This window comes from Cetorhinus maximus, chromosome 20 (genome assembly GCF_964194155.1).
Source record: "Cetorhinus maximus chromosome 20, sCetMax3.hap1.1, whole genome shotgun sequence".
NCBI classification, from domain to species: Eukaryota; Metazoa; Chordata; class Chondrichthyes; order Lamniformes; family Cetorhinidae; genus Cetorhinus; species Cetorhinus maximus.
Genome location: NC_135898.1, coordinates 64,367,023 through 64,385,760, shown reverse-complemented (window position 1 = coordinate 64,385,760; position 18,738 = coordinate 64,367,023). Strand labels below are relative to the sequence as shown.

The window sequence follows — 18,738 nt, the reverse complement described above, 5'->3', positions numbered from 1 at the left end:
GACGCTGGATAAGAGGGCGCTGGATAAGAGGGTCTGGTACCTGTACTCAGACTGTCATTGTCCCTAACCGTAAATATCTTGCACCTTCTTCTCTAAAATAATCCAAGCCTTCCTTTGATCCCTAACAATTAACATCCAGGTATACTGTCAGGCAGGCTGCATAACAGGTCACATGACCACTTCAGTTACCCTAAATTTAAAGCTACAATCCCAAAATATAATAATTTTATAAACCTCAATTGGAACAGAATTTCTACTGACGCAGACTGGTTGGCTTAGAGATTCAGAAACCACCCTCCCTCACATACGAAGAATCATTTCTTTTCGGTTACACTCTCCCTCCCAGAATTAGTTTGCAGTTTTTATGTATTAAGAAAAAACGTTTGTGCAATATTATTGCTTGCTGTAACTTCAATTGCTGCAGCAAAGTGCTAAGGATTGCAGTCCCTCTGAACCACCAATCTTATGCAAAAAGGCAGGTTTGAAGGAATAACAGATAGACATGCAAAACATCACAGGCATTTGGGTCAATTTAACACACAAAAACAGGTGGGCTTGAGTCGGTGGAAAGATAAAATGTTAAAAGCTTAAAACACAAACCCAACCTGTCCCCTACCCACCCACTTACAGTTTAACATAGATGGGATGGGTGAGATGAAAAGGCAAGTCCCTCATTTAAATATTTTAATGAGGCTACGTGCCTCAGATTTTATCTCTTGCAATTCTAACACTGGCAGGCTGGGTTTCCCAAGTTTAAGAAAACCTGGCAGCTGAAGGAAGATCAGGACTAGTGAGTGCCTTTTCACTAATGCTTGTGGACAAGGAGAAGCAGCAGCGCACTACCCCACCCTCCTAAACTGGCTGTAATCTAACCGCACGCACTCCACAACCCCCCCATAATTTCTATGCCCCGACCTCACCAGCCCCTCCGATATCTTTTTTTACTGACCCACGGTCTCTCCGGGCCCCCAAGTCCACCTGGGCCCACAATCTCACCTCCAACTTCCATCCATGATTTCATCCCTGATCTTTCGTCCATGATCTTCCCAAGGTCCTTCTGATCTTCCCACCACACTCTCACACGCTGAGTCTTCCTATCTCCCTGCCGCCTCTCCACAATTTCTCCCTCCAATTCTGGCTACAACTTACCAGTGCAGGCAGCCTCACAGCAGCCAGCCAACCAGTTGATTTGTCCGGCTGCCAAGCAAGAACAGGGAAAATATTTTTAAAAAGCTCATATTCCAGGTTCTCAACCAGAACTTCTCCTCTGAGACTGCACCTTGATAAATATTGGGTTCATTAGGACTGCACTTGTCCTGATATAGAGGCCTGAAACTAAATACCTGCACATGTTAAAAGAAAAGTTTCTGTGCCACCTCCACTGCACTAAAGTTACTGAAGTGTTATCTGTTCCAGCCATACACAATTATCCCACAGATTCTACCCAACAACCACAGAAAAATTTGGCGGATCAGTCAATCTTCAGTCCATAGATGTATCAAGCAAATGACTTATACCAATACTTACAGGGAGGTGAAGGATGCAGGGGAGGCCAAACAGTCAAAGAAACTGACATGCCTGGGAACACAGAGGCCCTGCTGAATTTAATGTCAGGACATTAATGTTTTTCTTCTGTTTCCATCCTGGCAGCCAATTTGACAGTCTAGCTAGTTGCCAGGTAGGAAAACCAATTACAGAAGGCCAGAGCCAAAGTCAAGGCTTAGAAAGAAAGGTTATCGAGTCTGTGGATGCAGCTGGGAATTGCAGCAGGGTTGGAAAAGATCGAAATCATGGCAGGGGGTAATATGGAGGGGCCAAAATCAGCAGCAGGAGGCCAAAAACCTCAAAGGTTAGGGCAAGCATTCCTTAACCTTCTGGCTCACAAGGAGAGCTGTAAAAGGCATTTACCTTGTAGGGACAGCAGTTCTCACCTTCTTTCAACTGTCAGGTTTCCTGACCCCTGTGGCGCCATATAGCAACTGCAAAATTTAATTTGAGCTTCCAACTTGGGAACTCAATTTAAATAGCTCAAGGAAGCAATGCAATAAACATCAGATAAAGCTAGTTTTTAACACAACTGACAAATAACTAAAATAGTCAATAAGAGGATGAAATGAATCGCCAAGTTTGCTTCCTTGGTGTTAACCTGGAAGATCCATACTGAACAAGCTTTAAGTAGTAAGTTAAGGACACTTAATTGCTTAAATGAATCACTATGGTTTCAGTTAAGAAAATTATCAATTGAGATCAGTGGTTTCTCAAAGCAAGAAACTTGGAAATGGAGGAGGGAGTGCAAAACAATACAGGCTATCTTTGTACAGACTTTTGCAATTACTGAGTTACACAGAAGGCCACCTACAAAGTGATTCAAATATGTGAGGGCTAGAGGTCCTAAGTGTAAAGAAAGAGTCATATAGGACCCCTTGCCTTTGCTGTAGTTTTTAAGAAAATTGTTCCCTGGAATATCTAGACCAAATCAGCATCAATACCACAAAATTATTTTGTGACTTAATTAAAAATGCAAATAAATGAGATGTCCAATTACTGGCAAATGTAGCAGACAAGCCAAAGTACCCAATTATAGCCTTTGCTCACCCATTAAATTAACTAAACCAATATGGCACCGATATATGGTTTTATATGAAAGCAAATTCATGGCTAGAACAATGTTAGCCTTCACTTACTTGGGACGAGGTCACAAAGAGTTCCTGAATATCTAATTCATCAAGTAGGAGGGTCCTTCCAACACGATGAACACCCATGCTGACATGTGATTTACTATATGGTATCTTCAGCAACTTCTTTATGTTCTAATGTTAATAAAATACTTATCATTACAATTCATTGTCACCATAAAATGAAATATTTACAAAGTCAAATTAAATATATACTCACTCAGCAATAGTGGATACATTTAACTAATTTATCCAAAGAATAAAGCTGTTGACACATCATTGATCTAGTTTATGAACTAACTTGCCATCTTTATACATCACACAAAATAAATTGAACATGGAGTGACTTGAGCAATACTTTATCATGCTGCAAATCACAATATTCAAAAATCTAATGTAGTTCTTCCTCACTTAATTCTTTAAAACATCATCCTTTTTATACTGTGTAGGGTTAAATATATTTGACTTAAATACAATTAAAATTACAAATTTCACATTCAAGTAAACTGCATTTGGATATATGATTTTTTTCAAAATATTTGAAAGTGTTTCACATCTAGGTATGTTTTATTTTAGGCCCTAGATACATTGTTGGTGCCAGCTGCTAATTTGTACCAGATCTTTCACATTAGCAAAGTGACATCAAATTACAACTAAATGTTTTATAAATTTTATAGGGACTCACAATTTTTTAACTCCATAGACAAAATAAAAACTAAAGTAAGTTAAATAAATGCTAAATGTTTATTTCCAGTTAAATACATAACTAATTAGCAAAATAAAGAATACTCAAATAAACGTCACAAAATAGAGAATTTCTACAAGCAAAGGCATATTATGAACCTATTTGAATTCTGCAATGGTTTGTCACAAAAAATTCCATTTATACTGAAAGTGACATTGAAATTGGATTCAAACCTGGATCCCTAGAGCATTAACCTGGATTTCTGGAATACTAGTCAGTGAGAATATCACTATGCTACCGTCTCCCCAGCGGGTGAGGTAGTAGGGTGGGTAAGGTAAGTGGGTGAGGGAATAGGGTGGGTAAGGTAAGTGGGTGAGGGGGTAGGGTGTGTGAGGGGGTAAAGTAGGTAAAGTAAGTAGGTGAGGGGATAGGGTGGGTGAGGGGGTAAGGTAAGTCAGCATGGGGGTAGGGTAGGTAAGATAATGGGTGAGCGGGTAGGGTGGATGATGGGTTAAGGTGGGTAAGGTAAGTAGTGAGAGGTATGGTAAGTGGGTAAGGGGGTAGGGGGTATAGTGAGGTTAGGTCAGGGAGTTTGTTGGGGAGTGGGGGGATTCGGAGGTCAGTGGGTTAGTTGGGGGGCAATCAGAGGGTCGGGAGGCTTTAGTGGATGGGGGGATAGTTGGGTGGCGGTGGCTAATCAGGTTGGCTTGGGGGGCGCCATTGGGGTTGTTGTCGGGGGGTGGGACGAGTCAGGTTGGGCTAGGGGAGTCGGGGTGGAGCTGGACAATCAGGGAGCATTGGGCGGTGTAGGGGTAGTTGGGGGGTTAGTCAGGAGGGCCAAGGGGGTAGTCAGGGGGGTCAGTATGAGCGATTGGGGGTTAGTTGTATAGTTACCCAGGTGTTAGACTAGGTTTTAGTTTATCTAACATTTCCTGCGTAACTATCCAGGTAAGCAAGTTGGAAATGTCCAAAGTCAGAGACTTCATCGGAAGGTCCCAGGGAGCAGGGGAATTCCTCAGCAATTCCCATTGAGTCATTGTGTTGGCACTTCTGAGCGGTCCTGCAGTGTATCTTGCGGGGAGGGGGTTGGGGGTGGTGTATGTCCAGTCTACAACTATCCAGGGACTGGATGATGTTTTTATTCATTCACGGGATGTGGGCTTTGCTGGCTCTGTCAGCACTTATTGCCCATCCCTAATTTCCCTTGAGAAGGTGGTGGTGAGCTGATTTCTTGAACTGGTGCAGTCCATGTTGTGTAGGTACGCCCACAGTGCTGTTAGGAAGGGAGTTCCAGGATTTTGATCCAGCGACATGTAGGAACAGCGATATATTTCCAAGTAAGGATGGTGAGTGCCTTGGAGGGTGGTGGAGTACCCAACCATCTGCTGCCCTTGTCCTTCTAGATGGCAATGGTTGTGGGTTTGGAAGGAACTGTCTACGGAACCTTGGTGAGTTTCTGAAGCACATCTTGTAGATGGTACACACTGCTACCATGAACGTTGGTGGTGGAGCGAGTGAATGTTTGTGCATGTGGTGCCAATCAATTGGGCTGCTTTGTCCTGGACAGTTTCAAGCTTCTTGAGTGTTGTGGAAGCTGCACTCATTCAGGCAAGCGGGGAGTATTACATCACACTCCTGACTTGTGCCTTGTAGATGGGGGACAGGTTTTGGGGAGTCAGGAAGTAAGTTACTCATTGCACAATCCCTAGCCTCTGACCTACTCTTGTACCCACAAGTAATAAGTAATAAGTGATCTCCATATTGTACATACCAAAATGTCCTTCTTTACATTTATCTGTATTGAAATTCATTTGCCAATTATTTGCCCATTATGCAAGTTTATTAACACCCTCCAGTAATTTGCAGTTCTCCTTAGTATTGACTAACCCCACAATTTGGTGTCATCAGCAAATACAGAAACTATGTTTTTGATTCCAAAGTCCCAATTTATTAACGTAAATTGTGAACAGCAATGGCTCCAGCTCTGATACTTGAGGAACACCATTTCCCACCTTCTGCCACTCTAAATAACTAGCCTTTATTCTCACTCTCTGCTTTCTGTTTTGAAAGCCACCTGGCAATCTATTCTGCCACGTTTCTTTACTCCACGTTCTCTGACTTTATTCATTAGTCTATTATGGAGCACCTCATTGAATGCCTTCTGAAAATTCAGATATATATTACATCCACCACATTACCATTGTCTACTATCCTGTTATCTCCTCAAAAAATTCAATAAGGTTGGTCAAGCAAGATTTTCTCTTTTGAAATCCAGGCTGACTATTCATTATTATATTTCTCATTTCTAGATATTCTTCTATTTTCTCCTTTGGTTAGGATTCCATTAACTTTCCTGCCACTGATGTTAGGCTAACTGGTCTTTAATTCCATAGGCATGTTCTATCCCCCTTAAATAATGGAATTACATTAGCAATCCACTGGCACTACACCTTCTACTAACAACTTATTAAATGAGTAGTAATTCTTTTAAAATATATGGACACAATCCATCCCAACCAGGGATTTTATCCTCTGCGTTTGCACTTACCTCATTACCTAATTCATCATTCAATGTCACATCAACCCGTTCTATCTCCTTGGTAAATACTGAAGCACATAATTTAATATTTCTGCTATCTCCATTGTTACCTGTGGTATTATCCTGTCTCGCCCTTAATGGTCCTGTTCCCATCACCACCTTTCTTTCTTATTGAAGTGAGTAAAACATGTTACTATTTTGTTTTATGTTCCTTGAAAACTTAATTTCATTGTTCCTCTTTGCCTTCCTATTTCTTTGTTGACTTCTCACAATGAATTCCTCTTCCTCTGCTGTCTATGTACTTAATGTATGCCTCTTCCCTAAACCTCAGTTGTTCCCTTGTGTCTTCATTCATCCGTGGAGTCCCTCTAGTGTTTAGTTTGTTCTTTCTTTTAAGCAAAATATAGTTTTCCTGCACTCTGTTAACCCCACACTCCAAAGTCAACTATGATGCAAAAGTGTGGTTCTGTAAGGCCCATTACTGGTGCGAGGACTTAATTCAGGCATGGCAAGTATATTAATGCAGTTTCCACTATAAATAAGGATATTAATGTTTAATGGAAAAAGTTGATAGGAAATGCAAATACAAGATTTTTTAATATATTGTATATAGTTCTAACTCTGAAAACTTATTATTTGGCAATAACTGGAACTCATTTACAACTGTAGCTCCATATTAAATTGTATCAGTATATCAAACAGAGAATAATTTTAAGAGTCTAACAATATTAGTTAATATACAATCATCACAAGTGCCAGGCTGCAATTGCCTGGTTATGATCCTAGAGAGATGTGATCAGGTATTCTATAAATGCAAGTTCTTTTACTTCCATTCATCCCAAGCCAATGCTGCCCAATGCCCAGCAGTTGGGCGCAGTGTGGTGTTAGGGAGTTGAGAACAAGTTATAATGCTTGTTTGGTTGGAGAAACATAATAGGTGTAAAAAGGTACAAGGCAGAAATATTATAATGCAAATACATCAAGCCACTAGTAAAGCACAGCTTGCCAAGTAGCTACACTCATCACCAGTTAACAGCAATTCCAAAAGGAGTGTCAAGAATCACAACACTTTTTTCAGAACTGCTTTTCACAAGCTTTCCTGAAGTAGATATCTATAGATAACAGATGCAAGGCAGCGGTGTGGGATAATCCACACAGTTTTGGCATATCATGGTTTGTAATTAGCATTGTAGAAATGGGAACATATTGCTATTTGGGGGAATAATGTTATAATTTAAAAAAAAATCTGGAACATATCTAAAGAACGAGTTTACTTGAAGCAGTGTTATTAAAAGTACACAAGTTTATCATTGGTGCAGTGATTTCGGCACCATAATAATGCCAAAAGTATGTGGTGCCAATCAAAAGTGAAGAATTCTCACTGTAGTATTAGAATTCAGACTGCATCTAAACTATAACTGTGACATTAGTGCAAAACAAAACCATTATGTACCAATATCTCAACTGTATTTTAATTGCACACCCAAAATGAACAGTACAATGCAACCAAATCATCTATTGAAATAGTCAACATAGAAACGAGGAGGAGTAGGCCATTCGGCCCTGCAAGCCTGCTCTGCCATTCAATATGATCATGGCTGATCCTCTATCTCAATGCCATATTCCCGCTTTCTCTCCATACCCCATGATGCCCCTAAATTCCAAAAAATTATCAATTCCTTTCTTGAATATACTCAGTGACCTGGCATCCACGGCCTTCTGTGGTAGAGAATTTCACAGGTTGACTAGCCTCTGAGTGAAGAAATTTTTCCTCATCTCTGTCCTAAATGGCCTCCCCCATATCCTGAGACTGTGGCCCCTGGTTCTAGACTCCCCAACCAGGGGAAACATCCTTCCTGCATCTGGTCTGTCTAGCCCTGTTAGAATTTTATACGTTTCAATCAGATCCCCTCTCATTCTTCTAAACTCTAGTGAATACAGGCCCAGTCGAACCAATCTCTCATCATACGGATCCCGGAAGTGCAAAATGTTTTAGTTGACGGGCAATATGATCAGCGCAGGCTTGGAGGGCCGAAGGGCCTGTTCTTGTGCTGTACTTTTCTTTGTTCTTTGACAGTCCTGCCATCCCTGGTATCAGCCTAGTGAACCTTCGCTGCACTCCCTCTATGGCAAGTATATCCTTTCTTAGGTAGAGACACCAAAACTGCATGCAATACTACAGGTGTGGTCTCACCAAGGCCTTGTATAACTGCAGTAAGACATCCCTACTTCTGAACTCAAATCCTCTTGCAATGAAGGCCAACATACCATTTGCCTTCCTAATTGCTTGCTGCACCTCCCTGTTTACTTTCATTGACTGGTGTACAAGGACTCTCAGATCCCTTTCTACATCCATATTTCCCAATATATCACCATTTAAATAATACTCTGCCTTTCTGTTTTTCACACCGAAGCGTATACCTTCACATTTATCCACTTCATTTTGCATCAAATCAAGGATGCTTTAGCAATTATTTTATTTGTTCTATACCCCTTAAAATGAGTGGCTCAGCAACTCCTTTCTATTAGTTTTATCAATGAGATAATTAGCTTTTGTTAATATCAATTAAGTCAGAATTGCTATAAATTGTATTTTAATAAGTATTGATAGAGGATTAACTTTTGAAAAACTTTCAAAATTGATATACTAGTTAGACAAGCTGTGGCTTTACACAAATAACTAATCATCAAATGTGCATCAATATGAATACAGTACCTCAGAATCAGAAACAACGTCAACATCATTCCCAATGCAGTCAATGAAGTCATATGCCATTCCAAAGCTTAAGGAAAAATAGATTAAGTTTAATATTCTTAATAAATCTAAAATTGATAAGACCCTCAAACTAATTATATCAAACAGGGATAATTCTGATGAAGTGTTGTACATTAACTCTTTTTTCTTTACAGAAAGCGTATTCCCAACATTTTATTAGCAAGAACTCCTCTCAAAGGCAATTTTTACATTTTATTAGCACTAGTCAAAAGAATGGTACATTTGAAACAGCCATACCTGCAGTAAATGATCATTCAACAATTTGTATCTCAAAAGGGGCATGTGTGCAGTGTGGAAAGAAGGGAACATATTGCATCCTAGTGGATTGTCAAAATTTGAAAAATTTAGTGGCTGCAGATAGTGAGAACCTTAGAAAGTTAAAAAATGCAAAGGTTTTGAATTAAGGAAGTCTTAAAATAAATACACTATACATTTGAGTAAAAATGTTACTTATTTGTAACACTTCCAAATGGTACACCAAGTCCTTTTTAAAATATTCAGTCTATTTTTACTATTCTCTCCAATTAGGTGGAGTGAAGTGGGTGAACAAACCATGATTTCCCCTATCTGACAGCCACCCACTCTTTTCCCTACTGCTCTCCAGTCACCATTTTTGTTAAAACCACTTGTATGTATTGGGAAATAACGGAATTGGGCTCAGTTGTGAATGGTGGTCAATAATGATGGCATGAGTCAACAGTCAGAATATTGTAGTAGGGGAGCGTTGAAAGAACAAGATTGATTGAAAATATTAACACAGTCCTTGTCTTAACTCGCAAAAGTCTTGTTCACTTATCACCTGACCTACATTAGCTCCCCCTGAAGCAATGCCTATATTATAAAATTCTCATTCTTGTTTTCAAATCCCTCCACGGCCTCACAGCTCCCTAAAGTTGTAATCTCCAGCCATACAACCCTCAGATATCTACGCTCCTCCAGTTGTGAGCTTACCAGATTTTAATCACTCCGCCATTGGCTGTGGCCTCCAGCTGCCTAGGCCCTAACTTCTGGGATACCTCGCCTACAATCCTCCGCCTCTAGCTCACGCTTCTCCTATAAGACACTCCTTAAAACACTCTTTGACCAAATTTTAGATATCTGACCTAATAGCTCCTTATGCGACTCAGTATCATATGTTCTTTTATAATGCTCCTGTGAAGTGCCTTCCGATGTTTCACTGTTCTATATAAATATAAGTTGTGGTTATGCATAGAGATTACCAATGGACTTGCTACAGAAAAAGTTCAAACCTTACTTGAAATTGTTTTACATTGAAACATCAGTGACCTAAGAACAATATTATCTGCGTGCTGCAATTATTCTGCTCATAAAAAATATTTCATTGTTTTGTGAATTTGTGCGTGGATTAAACCCATCAGGAAACTGTCAATGCAATAACCTTATAAATCCCAAAAAGGATATACAATAAAATGCAAGTGAGCATTCATATTGCAACAGAAAGCACAAATTAACCACTGGTAAATCTGCACTCCTTAACACTTACAAATCTGAAATACATCACCTGGAAAATGGTTTGCTCTTTTTGCTCGTTCCAAGGCAGGTTGCACCCATTTGTCCAAGCTGACTAATCCCACGCAACCAATTTGCAGGTGGCAATTTAAGGTCTGTTTTCTCTTGAAGTCGTGCATAAGCTGCAGGAGGTGGGGCAGCAGAGTATTTTACCACTGCTGTGCTTTTCACCTCATTGCCCCCAATAATGCTTTCCTATTTTAAAAGAAAGTAATTTAATTAATGAACACCAAACAGCAGTTACAACTGATGGACAGCTCTGTTACTCCTTTACTAAAGACTATTTGAAATAAATTGACAAAACTGTATTCTACACAATGTGTTTCATTATTACTAATCACTTAATTATACAGCAGCTTGATAACTATTCTACAATTATGACATTCTTCCTGACAGTATACCATTTACCACAAATTATGGGCTAAATTGCAAGTTTTGAGCACATAATCTTGGTTGGCACGCCTGTGCAATACCGGAGACATTAAACTGAGGTCCCATCTGCCCTCAGGTGGACTTAAAAGATTCCACCGCACTATTCAAAGAGGAGTGTTCACCTGGCGGCTTGGTCAACATTTATCCCTCCAACAACACCACAAAAAATAGTTTACTTGATCATTTGTCTCATTGGTATCGCAAACTGGCTCCTGCGTTTCCCTACATTATAACAGTAACTACACTTCAAAGTAATTCATTGGCTGTGAAGCACTTCAGTATGTCCTGAGGTTATGAAAGGTACTATATAAATCAAAGTTATTTTTCTTCTTCATGGAAGCAATTTGATATTTGAGCATTTTAATGTTATACTCCAGTTAACTGAATAGATACTGTTTATTTATGATGTTCATTAAAGTGTGAAAGGCAGATTTAAACATAAACACTGAAATAAAAGTAAAATACTGCAGGTGCTGAGATCTGAAAGAAAAAACAAAGTGCTGGAAAAACTCAACAACAGAGTTAAAAGAGCAACATGATTCTTCGGAACACTTCGAAGAGTCACGTTGGACTCAAAACATTAACTATTTCTCTCTCCACTGTTGCTGCCAGACCAGCTGAGTTTTTCCAGCACTTCCTGTTTAAATTGTGACACACCCATTAAAGCGCAATGCCTAATACTTGCAAAACCAAATACTTCAGTTTGAGAAAACACGTTATTAGCCTATTGGACTCTTCCATTTTGGTTTACTCATCAAAAGATCTTTGTGCTATGAAAGCTTTTCTATTTTTAACTACCCACATCACTAGCAAGTCATTCTAAAGATGCAAAACATGATAAAATACAGAGTAAGCCTTTCTTTACTTTACATTTAATGTCTGGTAACCCCAATTTTATGAGTTCCCCAATGTATCTGTGTGGCATTGTTTATTTTTCTCACACCTAATTTAAATGGCCTCTGAGTGAAGTAGTCAATTTAGTGGCAAATTACGAATAGTGGTGTGTTCTCAGGTTATTCTCACTATGAAATTAGTTGAAATTACTACCAAAGCCTGAAGGTGAAAAAGTGCTAAGAACACTACCAACCACAGCAAGCATTACCAGGTGCAAATGTCAATTATATACAATTTTATTTTTTAAAAAGCCACTGCAGTTTAACAAAAAATACAAATGCATTCAACAGTATCACAATCATTTGACAAGTTGAATGCTAAAGGAGGGTAATGTTTTTCCTGACAAGAATTTTTATAGCATTGAAGTGATAGTGCCACATGAACAACAGTGTCATCTGCAACCAGTTAACATTGTTAGACACTGATGCTGGAAACACCAAAATAGGAGGTTGGCCCTTTTTTGGTTTGCCCAAAATGTGATTGAGACCTGGCTCAATTTCAAGTGTGTGGGAGATGATTAACAAAAAATTATTGCATCAATACCAACGAGCCAATGGTTTTAAACATGGATTTAATCTGGAGTGGAACACAGAAATAACACCAGCAGTACTATCGCCTTGCAGAGCTTTCCTTTTTCTTCTAAAGTACATTCCTCCACATACCACTGAACTGGCACTCCTGGGAAAATTAAAATTAAGGTTAATCTCCCCTTTGAGGCTTTAAAGTTTGATGTTGCTAGGATATTGCTATACATATCCTCATCCTATGTAAACCCACACTCCAAAATTTCTTTTGGGCAGAAATTGAGGGAAAAAAGTATTCTGTGGGGAAGGATGGGAGTGAACATGGTGTGTGGAGGATATTCTTTAGAGGGAAATTAAAGGTTCTATAAGATAGAAAATCTTTCTTCCACATCCTTCACACACTGTCACACTTGGCAGTCTCTAGCAATGTAGGCACTGGGAACACCCGCAGAAAGGATGATTTTCCTAGTCTAAGAACAGAACAACCAAAAATGCCTGCCTATTTAATTTCAATAGTTATTTTTAAAGTAACCAAGAGAAAGGAGCATCAAGAGAAAATAATTTCCCCCAAGCTCAAAACATAACTATAAACAGGGGTCACAGATGCCAGCAACAGAAACTCGCAGAGACCCTGTTAGGAGCTCACTAGAGACAATTTAGAATTGAAATCAAGTCTTATGATATAGAATCAATATTTTTAATGCAAACTGTGTGAGGTAAAGCAACTTAAAATGATAAAACCAACAGCTGGAAGGCTTATGATCAGCTATGTAGAGTGACAATAACTAAGTAAAAACCCTGGACCTCCTAGGCATTACCACTCAACAATCAGGCCAACATGCAGAATTCTATCAGATCTGGGTGCATGAGTTGGTTTGACATTTTATAGAAAAGGCTGAGACAGCATGATAAATGGTGTACTGTTAAACACCAGCATATTGTGAAATCGTGGCTTCTTAGGCCAATAGCCATTAAATTACCTCGCCCTGCCAACTCAAATGTGCCAGAGGATCGTACATCTGCACTTTCAGCAAATTAGGATTTGCTGTAGATAATTTTCATGGGTTCAGTGGTCTCAGTCTCTCTCACTAATAGCCTTGCTATCTTTCTTTTTGGACTTTGATTCACATTGACCCATATCAATGTAGACAACTGTGAAGGTATAACAATGACACTCCCGTTTCATCACAACTGCATCATGTGTGTTTCACAATTTCTCTGAAGGCAAGTAGTTAGCACCAGATGAAATGAAGCTTCATTTGAATTGTTAAACAGCTTAATTCTACACTAAGATGAAACATACAGAGCAACAGGTGCAACCAGATTATTTTGAATCAATTCATTCAATGTTATGTTATGAACATGCCAAGCTTTTCCATATCAGTCATTATCTTATTTAACTTAAACAGGTGGTTTCCAAACAATCATCCCTCATTTAACTTTTTTTTTCCGCAAAGACCCACACATCTTTTCCTTTGACAAAAACTGACTGCCTTTGCAACCATCCTATTTAAATAAAGTCTCTCTCTGTGATTGTCTCCTTCCACAGCATCAGCTGCAGCTCATTTGGGTGCACTCCTGCCTGACTCAGAAAGTTCTGGATTCAAATCCCAATCCAGAACTTGAGCACAAAAATCAAGGCTAACAATCCATTAGAGTACGGATGGAATGCTGTACTGTCAGAGATGCTGTCTTTCCGATGATATGTTAAACTGAGGAGCTGTCTACCCCATGGAAAAACATAAAAGATCCCATGGCACTATTTCAAAGCAGAACAGAGGAGTTCTCCTCAATGTCCTGGCCAACATATATTTCTCAATCAATATTATCACACTGCTGTTTGTGGACACAAATTAAATGCCACTTCTGTGCACATTAGAAGTGATTGGACTTCAAAAGTACTTAATTGGCTGTAAACAGCTTTGAGACATCTACTGGCGCTTCATAAATGCAAATCTTTCTTTTTTTTTTTGTTTGCCTCTTACAGAAAAGGATCAAATAGCTTTCCAACCCAACGGGCGAATTGTTCATCAAAATAAAAACAGAAAATGCTGGAAATGCTCAGGTCATGCAGCATCTGTGGAGAGAAACAGAGTTAATGTTTCATGTTGATAACCTTTCATTAGAACCAAATAAAGATAGAAATGTAATAGGTTTTAAGCCAGTGAAGGGGAGGAGACAGGAAAAACAAAAGGGAAGGTCTGTGATAGGTGGAAGACAGGGAAGATTAAATGACAAAAGGTTTCATGCCAAAGAGTGTGGTAATGGGTACAGTAAAGAAACAAAGATTTGTCCAGATATACCATGCAACCTTTCAACATAGGTTCAAAACCCACCATGTTAGCCCACGGAATTTAAATTCAATTAATAAAATCTATAATTAAAAAGCTAGCATCAGTAACCATGAAACGATCCAACTGACATAAAACCCCACTTGGTTCACAAATGTCCTTTAGGGAACGAAATTTGCCATCCTTACCTGGTCTGGCCCATGTGTGATTCCAGACCTAAATGTGGTTAACTCTTAACTACCCTCTGAAAAGGCCTAGCATGCCACTCAGTTGCACATAAAACCAGACCAATTGGCAAAAACCTAGGCACCAGAAACAACAACCACACACTCTTGCCCAGTGAACCCTGCAAAAGTCCTCCTTACTAAGGTCTGGCAGCTTACGCCAAAATTGGGGTAGCTGTCCCATAGGTTAGTCAAGCAGCAGCCTGACAGTCATACACACCAAATCATACTTCACAGCAAATGTCGCAGACACCACCAACACCATCCCTGGGTATGTCCTATCCCACTGGCAACACAGATCCGTTAGGAATGGCGACACAGTTGTATGAAATCAGGAGGGAGTTGCCCTGGGAGACATCAACATCAATTCCAGACCCATGAAGTCTCATGACATCAGGTCAAACATGGGCAAGGAAATCTCCTTCCACCCTCCCTCAGCTGATGAATCAGTACACCTCCATATTGAACACGACTTGAAAGAGACACTGAGGGTCATGGGACACTCTAGTCTGTGTGGCAGACTTTAATGTCCATCAAAAATGGTTCAGTAGCACCACTACTGACAGAGCTGGCCAAGTCCTGAAGGACATATCTGCCAGACTGGCCGGTGGAGAGGGAACACGTCAGGTGGACAGGGAACACAGAAGAGGGAAAACTCTACTTGGATCTCACCCTCACCAATTTACTTGCCACAGATGCATGACAGTATGGGTAGGAATGACCACCACACAGCCTTTGTGGAGACGAAGTCCCATCTTCACACTGGGGATACCCTCCATCATTTTTTGTGACACCACCACCATTCTGAATGGGATAGATTCAGGACAAATCAAGTGGCACTTGCACAGCAATAACCTGCGCAGTGTTGCTCAGTTTAGGCTGCACCATGTCTACTCAGCTCCTGATCTTATTACAGCCTCAAACATGGACAATGAGCTGAACTCAAGAGCCAAGGTGAGAGTGACTACCTTTGACATCAAGACCGCATTTGGCCAGGTATGGCATCAAGAAGCATATGGCACCAAGAAACCCTAGTAAAATTGAAGTCAATGGAAATCAGGGTGAAAACTCACTGGTTAGAGTCAGACCTAGCATGAAGTAAGATGACTGTTGTTCCAATTATCTCAGCCTCAGGACATCGCTGCAGGAGTTCCTCAGGGTAGTGACCAAGGCCCAAGCATCTTCAGCTGCTTCATCAATGACGTTCCTTCCATCATCGGGTCAGTAGTTTGCTGATGTTCAGTGCTATTCACAACTCCTCAAATACTGAAGCAGTCCATGTCCATATGCAGCAAGATCTGGACATCATTCAGGCTTGGGCTAATAAGTGGCAAGTAACATTTGTGCCAGGCAATGACCATCTCCAACAAGAGAGAGTCTAACCATCTCCCCTTGACATACAATAGCATTACCATTGTTGAATACCTCACCTTCAACATCCTTCAGGGTCACCACCAACCAGAAACCTAACAGGACTAGCTACTTAAATACTGTTGCTACAAAAGGTCAGAGGCTAGGAATTCTGTGGCAAGTAACCCACCTTTTGACTTCCCAAAATTTGTCCATCTACAAGTCAAGAGTGTGATGGAATACTCTCTGCTTGCCTGGATGGGCATGTCTCCAATGCTCAAGAAACTCAACACCATCCAGGAAAAAGCAGTCCCTTGAGCGGCACCCCACCCACCAACTTGAGCATTCACTCCCTCTACACCGATGCACAGTGGCAGCAGTGTGTACCATCTATAAGATGCACAGCAGCAATTTGCTAAGGTTCCTTTGACAACATTTTCCAAATCAGCAATCTCTACCATCTATAAGGACAAGGATATCATTTGCATGGGAACACCAGCACCTGCAAGTTCCACTTCAAGCCACACATCATCCTGACTTGAAACATAACACCATTCCTTCACTGTCACTGGGCCAAAATCCTGAAACTCCCTTCCTTACAGCACCATAGGTGTACCTGCACCAAATGGACTGCAGTGGTTCAAGGCAGCGGCTCACCAGCCCTTCTCAAAGGAGTTAGGGGTAAGCAACAAATGTGGCCTTGCTGGTGACACATATCCCATGAAAGAATTATAAAAAAGAGAATGATGGTGCAAGGCAAAAAGGAGACAGCAATGGAGCAAGTAAAGAAACAAAGATGAGTCTAGAGGAGGTGTAAATGGCAATAGCAGAATCATTACTAACAGCTTTCATCCCAAATGCTATGATCTGAAATTCTTGAGCTCAATATCGAAACTAGATGGCTGTAAAGTGCCTAATCAAAAGATGAGGCGCTGTTCCTCAAGCTTACATTGAGCTTCAATGGAACAGTGTAAAAGGTTGAGGGCAGATTGGGAATGAGCTGAAGAATTAAGATGACAAACGATCAGAAGCTTGGAGTCATGCTTCCAGACTAAACGGAGGTATACCACAAAGTGGTCGCTCAATCTGTATGTGGTTTCCCCAATGTTGAGGACATCTCATCATAGGCAGCAAATATAGAACACAAATTTGAAAGAACAAATAAATCACTGTTCCATTTGAAAGAAGGTTTGACACCCAGGCCAGTAAAAGGGAGGAGGTAAAAAGGCATGTGTTACATTCCATGCTTGCAATGGGAGGTGCTGTGGGAAGGGGGAAGGATAGATTGAGAAAGGATAGATTGAGAAGTGAATCAGGAAGTAATAGAGGGAGCTGCCCCATTCAGACTGCTAAAACAGTGCAAGATGGCAGCACCACACTGGAGGTGGCAGAAATGGCAGAGGATAATCGGTTGACTGTGGAGGCTGGTGAGGTGAAAGGTGAGGACCGGGAGACCCTATTGTGGTTCAGGGAGGGAGGTCAAGAGTGAGAGCAGAAGTGCAGGAAATGGAACAATTACAGTCGGGGGTCCTGACAACCACACTGGTAAGAATGGGGAGAGATAAAATAAAGGGTACAATTTTATAGGAGGTGCAGGAGCAGAGACACCTGGATGAATATGTACATATGTCACTGAAGTTGGCAGGATCGGTTGAGAGAGTGGTTAATAAACCATACACCATTCTGGGCTTTATCAATAGGTATAAGTTCCAGATGATAAGCACTCATCGCATAAAAAAGTTCTGCCTCACGCCCTGGAGCATCTCATACCCAAAACCTTAAACCTGTGTCCCCTAGTCTTTGTACCATCAGCTAATTAGCAATTGTAGAATGATCGAGCAAATCGACATTTCAAGTATTTTCTGTAAAAAAAAAATAACCTGGAGCCTCAGGGATGGGGTAAGGGAGCATACACGGGGCGGGGGGGGGGAAGAGACTGGATAAGTGACTGTGGGAGTCTTACACAGGTGGAACCTTAGGGTCAACAAGGAATGCGTCTCAATTAAAAAAAGTTTGAGAAAGCACAACGGAGCTCCTACCTACCTGCTTCAAGTCACAAGCTTCCCTGCTGCTCTCCCTGTTCTCGGTGGTCCGAGGGGGAGACCCGCTGGCTTCTGCTGCACACTCCCTGCCCTCCATCGTCACTCGGGTGGTGCGGGGGAAACGGGCAAAAACATGAAACTATTCCTTATCCAGAACCTTCCAGAAATAATGACACAACAAGAACACATGGATAAGAGGAGAGGGGGGGGGGGGGGTTGGTATCCGATAGGCGCCGCACACGGCGGCCGGAGGACTGGGAGCTTTTCTCCTCGTGCCCGGACTCAAGAGGCGCTGGGCTGAGTAGGAGAAACGGTTACTTTCCCTTGCCCGAGTGTTGGCACCGGGACTATCACCAGAAACTTCCACCGCACGAGCCAGCCCACCGCTATCCCGGAAGTCAGATAGGTCACTTCCGGGGTGGCTCGGAGTTCCGTCAGTAACGGTCGGAGGCCGCTCGGGGAGGTGGAGGAGGAGGAGCCGGGAGGCTCGGCTCAGCTCAGCTCAGCTCACAGCTGAAGGTGCTGAGATCAAACGTCAATCAATTGTACATTTTTTAAAATAGTTTTTTTTTTCCCCAACTCGCTTCAGTTTCTTTCCAGATTCGCGCGCCGATTTGAGCGGAGGAAATACACAGGGGGTGAGAGTAGATCTCTCGACGTACACTGAAAATACGTGGAAGAAAGAGAAGATTTGCATTTTTATATTGCGACTTTCACGACCTCAAGACCTCCCAAAGCACTATTTTTTTAACCCGAAAGGATAATGGAAGCAAATT

General features: G+C 41.0%; 1 protein-coding gene across 2 annotated transcripts in view; it reads right to left on the bottom strand.

The window, feature by feature from the left end:
- Positions 1-18,364, bottom strand: part of edrf1 (erythroid differentiation regulatory factor 1) — a 74,328-nt gene extending 55,964 nt beyond the window's left edge. For both annotated transcript variants that reach the window (XM_078564855.1, XM_078564856.1), the window contains exons 1-4: positions 17,964-18,364; positions 10,198-10,400; positions 8,616-8,682; positions 2,685-2,810 (exon numbers count right to left, since the gene is read on the bottom strand). In XM_078564855.1, the coding sequence (XP_078420981.1) occupies positions 2,685-2,810; positions 8,616-8,682; positions 10,198-10,400; positions 17,964-18,059 (492 nt within the window). In that variant the 5' untranslated portion in view covers positions 18,060-18,364. The remainder of the gene's footprint in view (positions 1-2,684; positions 2,811-8,615; positions 8,683-10,197; positions 10,401-17,963) is intronic.
- Between the last annotated feature and the right edge of the window lie 374 nt (positions 18,365-18,738).